Source organism: Euphorbia lathyris, chromosome 5, assembly GCF_963576675.1.
Source record: "Euphorbia lathyris chromosome 5, ddEupLath1.1, whole genome shotgun sequence".
In the NCBI taxonomy this organism is placed as follows: Eukaryota; Viridiplantae; Streptophyta; class Magnoliopsida; order Malpighiales; family Euphorbiaceae; genus Euphorbia; species Euphorbia lathyris.
Window position 1 is genome coordinate 10,205,727 of NC_088914.1, and position 12,048 is coordinate 10,217,774.

The 12,048-nt window shown below is 33.8% G+C and overlaps 1 protein-coding gene across 2 annotated transcripts; it reads left to right on the forward strand.

Moving 5' to 3' along the window:
- Positions 1–718: 718 nt before the first annotated feature.
- On the forward strand, positions 719–9,656 carry LOC136231354 (uncharacterized). 2 transcript variants are annotated; one of them, XM_066020707.1, is made up of 11 exons: positions 719–1,024; positions 1,303–1,385; positions 2,016–2,151; positions 2,383–2,876; positions 3,715–3,762; positions 4,679–4,853; positions 5,618–5,730; positions 5,813–5,909; positions 6,385–6,604; positions 7,757–7,910; positions 9,063–9,656. In XM_066020707.1, exons 1-11 carry the CDS (start codon positions 814–816, stop codon positions 9,465–9,467), a joined length of 2,136 nt encoding a protein of 711 aa, XP_065876779.1. In that variant the 5' UTR covers positions 719–813; the 3' UTR covers positions 9,468–9,656. The 2 variants fall into 2 exon arrangements, with proteins under 2 accessions (XP_065876779.1, XP_065876781.1); XM_066020709.1 differs by lacking the exon at positions 2,016–2,151 and having other exon boundaries at positions 889–1,024.
- Positions 9,657–12,048: the final 2,392 nt, after the last annotated feature.

The window sequence follows — 12,048 nt, forward strand, 5'->3', positions numbered from 1 at the left end:
TAATTCAAAATTGAAATGTTAAACTACGCAAATAATTGTTTTTCAATATATTTTAAAAATTAGGCTTTATAAATTAGTGTCTAATATATTTTTTTTAGGGTTTATGATTTATGAATTGAAGTCTAAAATTTATAAATTAGAATATAAAATTATATATATATATATATATATATATATATATAAAATAAATAATAATATATTAAAAATTATGTTTTACAATATAATTTAATTACAATTCTATAAATAAATACGATTTTGGAAAATTTACATAGAAATTCACTTTTGAAAAACTATATATAATTATGTCAAGTCATAATTTTGAATTATGTCAAATTAATAAAATTATTATTTTTAAAAATTAAAATTTATAAATTAGAGGTCTAAAATATATTGTAAAGAGTTTGAAATTTATGAATTGAGGTTTAAAATTTTTAAATTATATATAAAAACATATTTATTTGATATATATAAAAAAAAACATATTGAAAATTAAATTTGATAATATGATCTAGTTGTAATTTTGCAGTGAACTGTGATACTCGTATAAAGAGCCCCAATGAAAAAATCCAACTAATTAACTAAAAAAGTATTGGACTTTAATCTGTTATTATTCATGGGCTCTGATGGGCTGGAGGGAAGCCTTTCCGTTGTTCATGAAAGAAATAGTTCTTCTCATGTGGGTGATTTTCCTTCATTACTAATTAGTGATTACCAACGAACACCGGTCAGTATTAAAGCTTGAAACTTTACTAAATGTTCGAGTTTTCCATGATCAATCTATAAGGTTTTGAAGCTTTTTCCTATCCGGGTGTCATGGGTTTTTCAGGGTTTATCAAAGGCCTCCATGGTCTGCACAGAGCTAGAGCTAAATCCAGAATCAAACCATATCCTTCCAGCTGTTATATACAAAGCAGAGCCTCATCGCAGTCCAAAAACTTCAATGCTGATGATTCCATACTTCCAGTTTTGGTCGTTGGTGCAGGTCCCGTTGGTCTCGTTCTCTCAATTCTTCTCACCAAATTAGGCAATTTCTAGAAACTGTTCTATTTTAATTTTTTTGTTCTATTTTAACTTCTTGATGTTGTTTCTTTATAAGTTTTGTATGTTTAGTAAGCATAGAATGGTGTAAGCGAGGGAATTTTTTGCTATAGCTCCTCATTTGGTGAAAATTCTTGGTGGTTACTATGTGATTTTATTGACACCTAACAAGTGTTTGATGTTTGGTCTCTGTGAACAAGTTCATTAGTTTATTAGTTTATCTGTTGATGAATTGTTTATAATGTGCTTCATGGTCTTAAACAGGGGTCAAATGTGCCATTTTGGAGAAGAACAATGCGTTTTCGAACCACCCACAAGCACATTTTATCAACAATCGATCTATGGAGGTTGGTTTCCTTCCCTGATACTTAGTTTATACGATGCATCTGGTTGTAGGGCTGTAAATGAGCCGAGCCGCTCATGATCGGCTCGGTGTTCGGCTCTTTTAAATGAGCTGAGCTTGAGCATGGTGAAGCTCGGCTCAAAAACTCACGAGCATGCTCGATTATAGGTTCATGAACAAGTTCTCGAGCATGCTCGATTATAATGTTCATCAACACGCTCGTGAGCAAGCTTGGTTCGATTATGTTTTTTAATAATAATATTCCTATAAAGGGAAAAATGTAAAATAATGTAATTTTGTATAAAATTTAGTTTTGTAGATTTCAAACTATGTAGTTTTGTATTAAAGAAATTTCAAATAATATAATTAACGGACGTAATTAATGAGTTGTTCGCGAGCGAAGTTCATGAACAGAATTAACGAGCTTCTCACAATCAAAGCTCGTTAACAAGCTCGCGAACAGCTCGTGAGCAGCCCATGAACAGCTCATGACAGAATGTTGAGCTCGAGCTCGAACTTGCCAAATTTCTTACGAGTCAAGCATGAGCAGGCCAAAGCTCGGCTCAGCTCGATTACAGCCTTATCTGGTTGCTTGCACGGATTCATAATATGTTGCAATATTTTCAACTCGTAGATATTTCGCAAGTTTGACGGTCTTGCTGAGGAGATCCAAAGGTCACAACCACCTGTAGATTTATGGAGGAAGTTCATATATTGTACTTCACTAACTGGTCCAATTCTCGGTTCAGTGGACCATATGCAACCTCAAGGTTGGTTTTGATTATTAGTAGAGGTGGCAATTTCAGGTTATCGTGTCAAAATCGTATTATGTTATATATATGTTCCATTCGATATGATTATATATGATATAAATGGAAGAAAAATGATAACTGTGTCGTGTCAGTCTGCTTGCCTCTATAAATCGTGTTGTTGTGTTGGAAATTAGCACCCCTAATTTTGATGAGTAAGTGGGAGACTGATTTTTTGTTGTCACCAACCAGATTTTGAAAAAGTTTGCAGCCCAGTATCTGTTGCACACTTCTCACAATATAAACTAACGAGGTTATTGCTTAAGAAGCTACAAGATCTCAGCTTTTCTGTTTATACTCCGGAAACTCTGAAAGGCCTCGACATTGGAAAGCTTCGGGGAGGAGAAATATTAATGGGGCATGAGTGTGTATCAATCAATGCCAATGATCAATCTGTCTCTGTAACTGCTTCTTACATTGGAGAAGGAAAGTACCTGGAGAGAAATATCAGGTGCAGTATGCTTGTTGGTGCAGATGGTGCTGGAAGTACTGTACGGAAACTTCTCGGAATAGAGCTAACAGGTGAAAAGGACCTTCAAAAGCTTGTTAGCATTCATTTTTTCAGCAGAGATCTGGGACGGTACTTGGTTGATGAGAGACCCGGAATGCTGTTCTTTATTTTCAATACTGAAGCTATTGGGGTTCTTGTTGCACATGATCTCCAGCAAGGAGAATTCATATTGCAGGTATAAAACTTCAAAACATTCAGATAAACTTAGGGTAAATTACATCCATGGCCACTGAACTTTACCCATTTTAACATTGTGGCCACTAAACTTCAATTCTTAACGGTATGGTCACTGAACTTTACACTTCTTAACACCGGTGGCCACTCAACGTCTCAAAACGACTGTTGACTGGCTTAAAATAAAAAATTCGAAGAGTTAATGATATTCTAACGAACTTTAATTCTTGAAAATTTTCGTTTTGAGGTCATTTAGATGTTGTTTGGTTAGGAGAGAGAGTGAATTTTTAGAGAGAGAAAGTTCCAACAAAGATGATTCCCGTGAGCACTCAACGTCTCAAAACGACCGTCGACTGCCTTAAAATAAAAAATTCAAAGAGTTAATGATATTATAAGGAACTTTTATTCTTGAATTTTTTTGTTTTGAGGTCATTTAGGTGTTGTTTGGTTAGGAAAGATAGTGAAAGCTCCAACAAAGATGATTTTAGAAAAAAAAAATGTGGTTTCATAGTAAATGTTGTTTTGAACAACTTTAATTCTTGAATATTTTCATTTTGAGGTCGGTAACGGTCATTTTGAGGAGTTAGTTAAAGTTGAGTGGTCACCGGTGTTAAAAAATGTAAAATTCAGTAGCCAGTGGTCACCGGTGTTAAAAAGTGTAAAATTCAGTAGCCATACCGTTAAGAATTGAAGTTCAGTGGCCACAATGTTAAAATGGGTAAAGTTCAGTGGCCATGGGTGTAATTTACCTGATAAACTTATTTTATTTCTTTCTCTTCTAATGTGCATTTAGTATTAATGTTATTACTTGCTTTTTCATTGCATCTTATATCTTGTAGGTGCCTTTTTATCCTCCTCAGCAGAGTGTCAGTGATTTTAACCCACAGGTATTTTTTTTTTCTTAATCCAAGACGGGCATTCTCGATTTAGAGGATCTTCATTAATCTCATGATTAGCTTAATCCTTAGCGTGGTTAATCAACGAAAGAAAATTAAAGATTGTAGGTTGAGAATGTGTCTCTTGACCATAGGGTGCTCTATATGGTAAAAAATGGTGGGAGTTTTATATTCAATCTATGTTACATATGGAAATGAAAACGGACACTGGGAAACACTTACTGACAAAAGGATCCTGGTAGCTCAGATCTAGCTAGGTTAGATGGTTCGGTTCAGTCTTAGATGGGAAGAAATTCTAAATTGTAAACTTTTATATTAGAAATTTAGAAATCAAAAGAACATATGAAATTAGACCTTTTCCCCGATTCCGTACGTTTTTCGAAGATCCTTGCTTGGAAGTTTAACTACTTATTTCCTATCCTAAGGCGGTGTACATGTAGCTCCATAGCGAGACTAGTCACTTGCTTGGAAGAGGTTCTTCAAGACTTGCTCCTTTGAATGATATTTGCAAAAAAATATAGGAAACGGAAACTTGGGGAAACACGTAAATATAAAAATATAATGGTATGTTTATAATTTTTAAAATTGTAAGGATGTAGGTTTGATTTTTTTTTAAATTTACATAAAAGTCGCATAATAGAGGGGAAAAAAGAGATATTTTCATTTTGAAAGCTTGTAGAAGATGATCTAGAAAATATTAGGATTTACTGACAATGTGATTAGAATTGATCTACTATTTTGAAAATACATCATATCCTACGAAACGAGTTTCCAAATTCCAAGAAACCAGCTTCCAATTTTCTTAAGTTTCCGTGCAATATAGTATTCAATCATAAGAATAAGTATACACATAAGAAGTCTTCTCTATGTAATTAATTGTTTCTTTGAAGGTTTCAAGTTCTTGTAGATATGCAAGAAGTTAATACTGAAATTGGTCGGTCAAGAGCTTAGGGATATTGAAGTCATGGAAATAAAGCCCTGGGTGATGCATGCTGAAGTTGCTGAGAAGTTTGTTACATGTGACAACCGAATAATACTTGCTGGTGATGCTGCTCATCGATTTCCTCCCGCAGGTGGTTTTGGTGAGTTACCCTTATGAGTGTGTCAACCATAAAAGTTCGAGTGTTTTATATTCAACAGTTTGAGCAAAATAATGCTCAATGACATTTTGTTTGCTTAGAACTATATAGTTAGAAAATCAGCAATCCTTGTGATAATATTTTCTTCTTTCATCTTTCCTAATCTTAGCCAGTGGCGAATACAGGATTGGTCACCAATTTTACTCCTGTGTGCCTTTTTTTTTTTTTTTTTTTTTTGGTGTAAGTGGTCCAGAACTAATTTTTCCGTACCACCATAAAACTTTTCAAAATTAAGCTAGATTTGGACTACAAAAGTAAGGTTGGGTCGTTTTGAACGAACTTAGAGAAATTTATCCCGTACCATTTTGTAATTAAATACAAACTCAATGAGCTAATTAACCGCCCCAACCTTAATTTGTCGGAACCAACGGGGGGGGGGGCGGTGGTGGTTAAACCACCATAGTAGGGGTGGTTCCGGAGGCTGGGGCCTGGGCCTCTCTAGCCTCCCACTGTCTCCGCCCCTGATCTTAGCAACAAGGAAAAACAAATGTGAAAATATCTCGGATGCCTGCTCTGCTAATTTAGTTTCGGTTTTTAATAGCTATGAGCTAAACTTAGGTCTAAACCGGTAACTAGTGGTATCAAAACGGGTTGTCGTGTGATAATCATATTATGTTATCTATATATTACACATGAGTATATATGTCCGTAAATCGTGTTGTCATGTCGAAAATTGACACCCCTACCCGTAACTTCTTATATTGTAGGAATGAATACTGGTATTCAGGATGTTCATAATCTAGCATGGAAAATAGCGTCAGTAATGAATGGTATTGCACCATCTTCTATTATCCATACTTATGAAGTGGAACGAAAGCCGGTCAGTTTTACTTTCATCTTTGGACTTTCTTCCACATGCATATTTCTTCCACATGGATCCCTGAACTCAATTTCCTTTTCAGATTGCATTGTTTAATACAGCTCTTAGTGTCCAAAACTTCAGAGCAGCCATGGAAGTTCCTGCTGCACTTGGTCTTGATCCATCTATTGCACATTCAGGTTATTATTATTGCTCTCTTTGCTTTTTACTTCAGTTGTAAGGATTTTATGAGGGTAAAATACATCCATGGCCCTTGAACTATACCTCTACTAACATAATGACCCCTAAACTTCATTTTATGACACAATAATCCTTAAACTTTAAATCATGCAACCTTAAAGTCCAAATCAACAAAAACCCGTAAAAAAAATTAACAAAATGATGAGGGAAAATAGGTATTACGTTAATTTTTTTTAACGGATTTTTGTTGATTTGGACTTTAATGTTACAGAATGTAAGGTCAAAGGATTTTTATGTCAAAAATGAAGTTTAAGGGCTACTATAATGTTAGTAGCGCTATAGTTCGGGGGCTATGCATGTAATTTAATGAATTGACACGTCTTCCTTTTTGCCTCTTTCTTAAGATGCACTTAGAAAAAGGGAAAGAAGTATCATAATTGACATGTTTGTTTTTCACCTTATCTGGATTTTCAGTGCATCAAGCTATTAGTGATGGGGTTGGCTCCATTTTGCCTTCTGGATTACAGAGGGCAATATTGGATGGAATATTTACAATAGGTCGAGCACAACTCTCGGAATTGCTTCTAAATGAAAAGAACCCATTTGGATCTTCAAGGCTTGCTAAAGTGAGGCGTATTTTTGAAGAAGGAAAGAGCCTTCAGCTCCAGTTTCCTGCTGAGGATTTGGGTTTCAGGTTACACATCAATCACTATTTTGCAAGTGTAGTTTTGAACTCTTTGTACATATAGCTGCATTACTTTTAAAAACATTTTTAACATAAAATGTGTGCCGGGGGCTTTCAAAGTTTACCAAGTGAAATGAAAACCCCGTGACAGGCTTGTAAAGTTTCACAGGTAAATCGTACTGAAGGTAACTTAAGTTTGGACTACGTCCCGCCAAAGTCAGAAAAGTTTATTTTGTACTCATCTTTGCATTTTGTACCAATAAAGTCACTTGGAACATTTTTAGACTAAATTCTCGTTGAAAATGCTGGCTAGGACGTTTAGTCAATTCAACCTAGCTAGGTAAGCGCCACACGTATTAATGATGGATGCCGCGTGGCAGTACATAATACCCGTGGTGCTTATGTGGCCTGGTTGAATTGAGTAAGCGTCCTAGTCAACATTTCCGGCTAGAATTTGGCTTGAAAAAAATTAAAAGTTACTTTATCGGTACAAATTGCAAAGGTGAGTTAGTTTATTAAATATAAAAGGGATAAGGTATCAAAATAGGCCTAAGGTTTTTGGGGCCTATCACTTTAGGCTCCACGTACATAATAGCACAAATGTAGGCTTAACGTTTACAAAAGCCACCAATTTAGGCATCAATAACGACTTGACATGTCATTCATATTACTCCGTTAAGATCTTCCAATTGTACGTGGAGAGAGAAATCAGAACTTAACGGAGTAATATGAATGACGTGTTACGTTCCGTTCCGTTATTGAGACCTAAATTGATACTCCTTTGTAAACATGAAGTTTACATTGGTGCTATTTTGTACGTGGAGTCTAAATTGATACTTCCCAAAAACCTTGGGCCTATTTTGGTACCTTATTCCAATATAAAATGAACTTTTGTGACCTCACTGGGACATTATCCAAACTTAAGTGACTGTCGGTGAGATTTACAGAAAGTTTAACTCTTTGCACCCTGATAATTTTGTTGAAAATTTTGACTTTGTTTGCTTATCCGATGTCACATTTCTGGTTATTGATCATGAAACATTCAGCAATTAGAAGTCTAACATCTTTTTTAGATCTTGATTCTGTGGCTTTGTTCTAGTGTCTGGATACTTAATTCAGTTAGTCTAATCTAACAGTTTATGTCTGCCTCTCTGATTTCAGATATCTTGAAGGAGCACTTGTGCCTGATAATGATAGCACAATGAGTGTCCTGGAACCACCCACTGGAAGAAGGAGAGACTATATCCCCTCGGCAGATCCAGGGTCGAGACTACCACATATGAATGTGAGGCTACTGTCAAATTCGTCAAGCGAGGTATTTCATTTTTGTTCTCATTTCTGTGTCAAAACAGATTATGGTCAATATATTTCACATGATTATATATGATATAAATGATACGAAAAATATAATTGTGTCTAAGGAGTCGTATCAAACATGTTATCTCTATAGATCGGGTTATCATGTCAGAAATTGACAACCTTAAACCTTAATGGTAGTGGTCTATACAGAGTGATAATTCTAAAATATATGACATGTGGTTTCGTGCTTTCACATTTTGATTACTGTGGAATTTTTTTGTAACAAAATGATATCCCTGGTTTTCAATGATGGAAAAATAAGGAACTTTTTGCAACAGTGGGGATTTTTGGTATCACTGTTGAAGTTCATGACGTGGCAAAGACAAAAAAAAATTCCAATCATTCTTTTCTTCATGTAATTCATTTAGAAAAAAAAGGGAGATACAAAAATACCACTAACGTTGACAGCCAAGAGCAGTTTTACCCCTAACGTCTAAAATGATGCAATTTTACCCTAAATTTTGCAACAAAGAGCAAATTTACCCATAATGTTGGCAAGTTGGGTCAATTTAAGAAATAATTCGTTAAAACAGTCTTCAGTCATGAATCATGTCATCTACATTTCGTACATTTGTGTCATTTTATCAATCATTAGTAACATATCACAACAATATAAATAGGGTGAATTTTTTTTAACGAAAGAAGTCAAAAAGTTATACTGTATTTTGTACGACTTGGACAAAAAAAAAAGACAAATATTTCGTCGAATTTAAAAATATTAATCTCAAATTCTTTTATTAAATCACCAAAAGAATTTGTTTTTTTTTTTTGGAACCAATTATTACGCAACTGTTGCAGAATAAGGAACGAAATATCTGTTTTTTATAATTTCTGAAATTGATCCAACTTGCCAATGTTAGGGATAAATTTGTTCTTAGCTGCCAATGTTAAAGGTAAAATTGCTCCTGATTGTCAAGGTTTATAGCTAAGATAAAACCCACTGCTTTCCTTAGTGACTTTAAGTAGCCTGAGTTATCTGTAGAAGTAGCGAAATGGAATACGACAAAAATGTCCTCTGATTTTAATAGTATTATCAAATATTCATTTTTTTTTTCCGTAATATCAAATATTCTTTTTTTCTTCAACCATGTTAAAATTGTTTTTGCAGGTGATTGTTTCTACACTTGATCTTATTTCTGGGAACAAACTTGAGTTCCTCCTAATTGTAGCACCACTCAAGGAATCCTACAAGCTTTCTCATGCTATGTTAAAGGTTGCTGAGGAATTCAAAGTTTCTGCTAAAGTTTGTGTACTGTGGTCTGCCGAGTCTGTCGATAAATTCGAACCATCGAATAAGGCGGCATTAGCTCCTTGGAACAACTGCATAGACGTTATGGAAGCTAAGAAATCCTCAGATTCATTATCATGGTGGAGTATGTGTCAGATGACTGAAAAAGGAGCAATCTTAGTTAGACCAGATGAACACATAGCTTGGCGAGTGAAATCAGCAGTAGAAAAGGATCCTGTTTCAGTGATGAGAAGTGTTTTTTCTGCTATATTGCAGGTAAAATAGCCAAAATATAAGAAAATTTAGAGTTGTTAGTAAAATTATATATATATTCTTTAAATATTAGTAATATTTATTATTATACTTGATAAATCTTAATTATAATACTAATTAAAAAATTCATATATTATTTTATTTAACTAAAATGTTGAAATATTGTGGTTAACTTTTATCAATTTGATGTTTTATTTTAAATTTTTTTTAATTAATATTTAAAATAAAAATAAAATCCTTGTGGTACAAGGATGGGAAGATATTTTTTCCCGAGGGATTAAGATTTTCAGAAATGCTCCCTCAATTCCCGTATATAAGTCATTCTAGGATAATTACACAAATTAAGAAATATAATTAATATAAAGTCAAATTAATAAATTTACATTGGTTAATTGAAAAAAAAAAATCACATATCATATCATGGTTGGGGAATAAGCCTTGAAATGTTCAAAACCATATGGACCAAAACAAAAATTTAATGTTTGGATCGAAAAACTAAACTAAAAATTTTTGGAATATTAGAATGATTTATTTTGGAAAAAAAACTAATTTGCTATAATTTGCTAGAATGACTTATATAAAGGAATAAAGGGAGTATTTAGGATCAGGAATGGAGAAACCATTTAAAGGATTTAAAGGATTTTAGTAGTTTAGTTTGTCAATGAAATAAGAGTTGTTGATATTATATAATAATTCTTTTTCCCTATTTGTTTTAGAACTTTTTTATTTTATAGAATAATATAAATATTATAGAAATATTTCAAATATTTATAATAAATAATATTCAAGTTATTAATATAAAATAAGAAATATTAATGTATAATATAATTAGAATATAATTAGAAATTAATAAAAAAAAGGTTGCAAATTATAATCGATCGGCCACATGTTGGTCATGGGTGTAATTCTGTTTTTCTCGATTTTAAATGACCTGCGCTGATTGTGACGTGGTGCTAACTCATGCGTGGCCGATCGGCCACACCTAAAAGATCCTAAATTATCAGAAATAAGTCTAGGGTTCGATCCATGATCTTGTGTGACGCGACGTGGGGTCCATCTGCAACATACTGAACACATGCAACTTAATTTCATCATTAGGGTAAGAAAAGTCTGTGCTCACAATTGCGCCAATTCCAATCCCACTGGCATGACATCACATTCCATTATGAACAACAGTCAATCGAGCCTTCAGGGCCTCCATGTCGGTGGTGGTAAGCTCCTTTTACTCATTCAGCTTGGCATTTAATGCCTGAATCTGTCGTTCTATAGTATCCATGGCTTGTGTATATGCTCGTGTTACCGCTCTAGATCATTGATCGTTACCGACCATACAATTTTGATCGATGGCTAAGAATCGTAGTCTCTGATACCAATGTCAGGATTAAGAATTTTGACATTAGAAGATTAGGGTAGGAATAGAATTAAAGGGTAAAGAAGAATATGATAGAAGAGAGATACAAAGAATTAGAAAAGAAGGGAAGAAGTTAGGAAGAAGATAGAATTGATTGCACTAATTCATTTCATACCTTTCCTAGTACAGGTCAGAAACAGTTAATACAACTGTGATATCATACAGCTGACACTACAGTCCAGCACCCTAACAAACTTATAATAATTAGCTACTCTAGCTCATAGGAGCCTTTAGGGAAATAACCGAACAACTAGAAAGGAAGGGAAACACATATAAGGAATAACAGAAATTAATCAGCAAAAGATACCAAATATCACATTTGGTCCCTTAAATCTTAACTTTCACGAATTCGTGATAAAGTTTAATGAGAGTAGTGAAGGATTTGTTGATCATATCCTCCAATGATTGTTGGGAATTGATTTGTTCTTTTCTTTAACATTGGCTACTCTAGATAGATGGAATCTAGCATTGTTGCTGTGCAATTCAAGTATCTGCATTTGAATTTGTATCATCTGAAGTTGTGTTGCAGTAGCTTTTGCTCGTTCGTTGAACTGAGCATTAAGATTCTTGATGTGTTGGTCTAGGGCATCCAATGTCAGAAAAGTGCATCCAATGTCAGAAAAGTGAGTCTTAGCGTTACAATGACAACTGTGACATATACAGCTGGATAACTAATTCACTACCGTCCAAATTAGCTAACAGCTTAGGGAATTAACAACATGAACATAGAAATTGTAAATAACATAATAAGTACTAACAAAAGATATTATTTCTTGCGTTTGTATATGACACCCCTCAACCTTCATTTAACTCAACTTAGTAAATCGGTGTAAATTAATACACGTGACATTTACATGACATAGTTGAATTGAAGTGTCCCAGTTCGCAGTTTTGATGGAATTCAGTATGAAAATATTGAAAGTGTATTTATTTGTACAAAATGCAAAGTTAAGTTATTTTATTGATACAAAATGAACTTTTACGATCTTATTGAGACATTGTTCAAATTTAAGTGACCCGTGGTGCAATTTATCCAAAATCACCACTATTATTATGAGCATTTTAAGTCTTATTTATACTGCAAAGGAGATATGAACATTCCGTGTATATTTGATTTTACTCCAAATAGTAGATACAAGGCGTTTGGTTAGCTATGAGAAAATCTGTTGATAGCTATTTTAA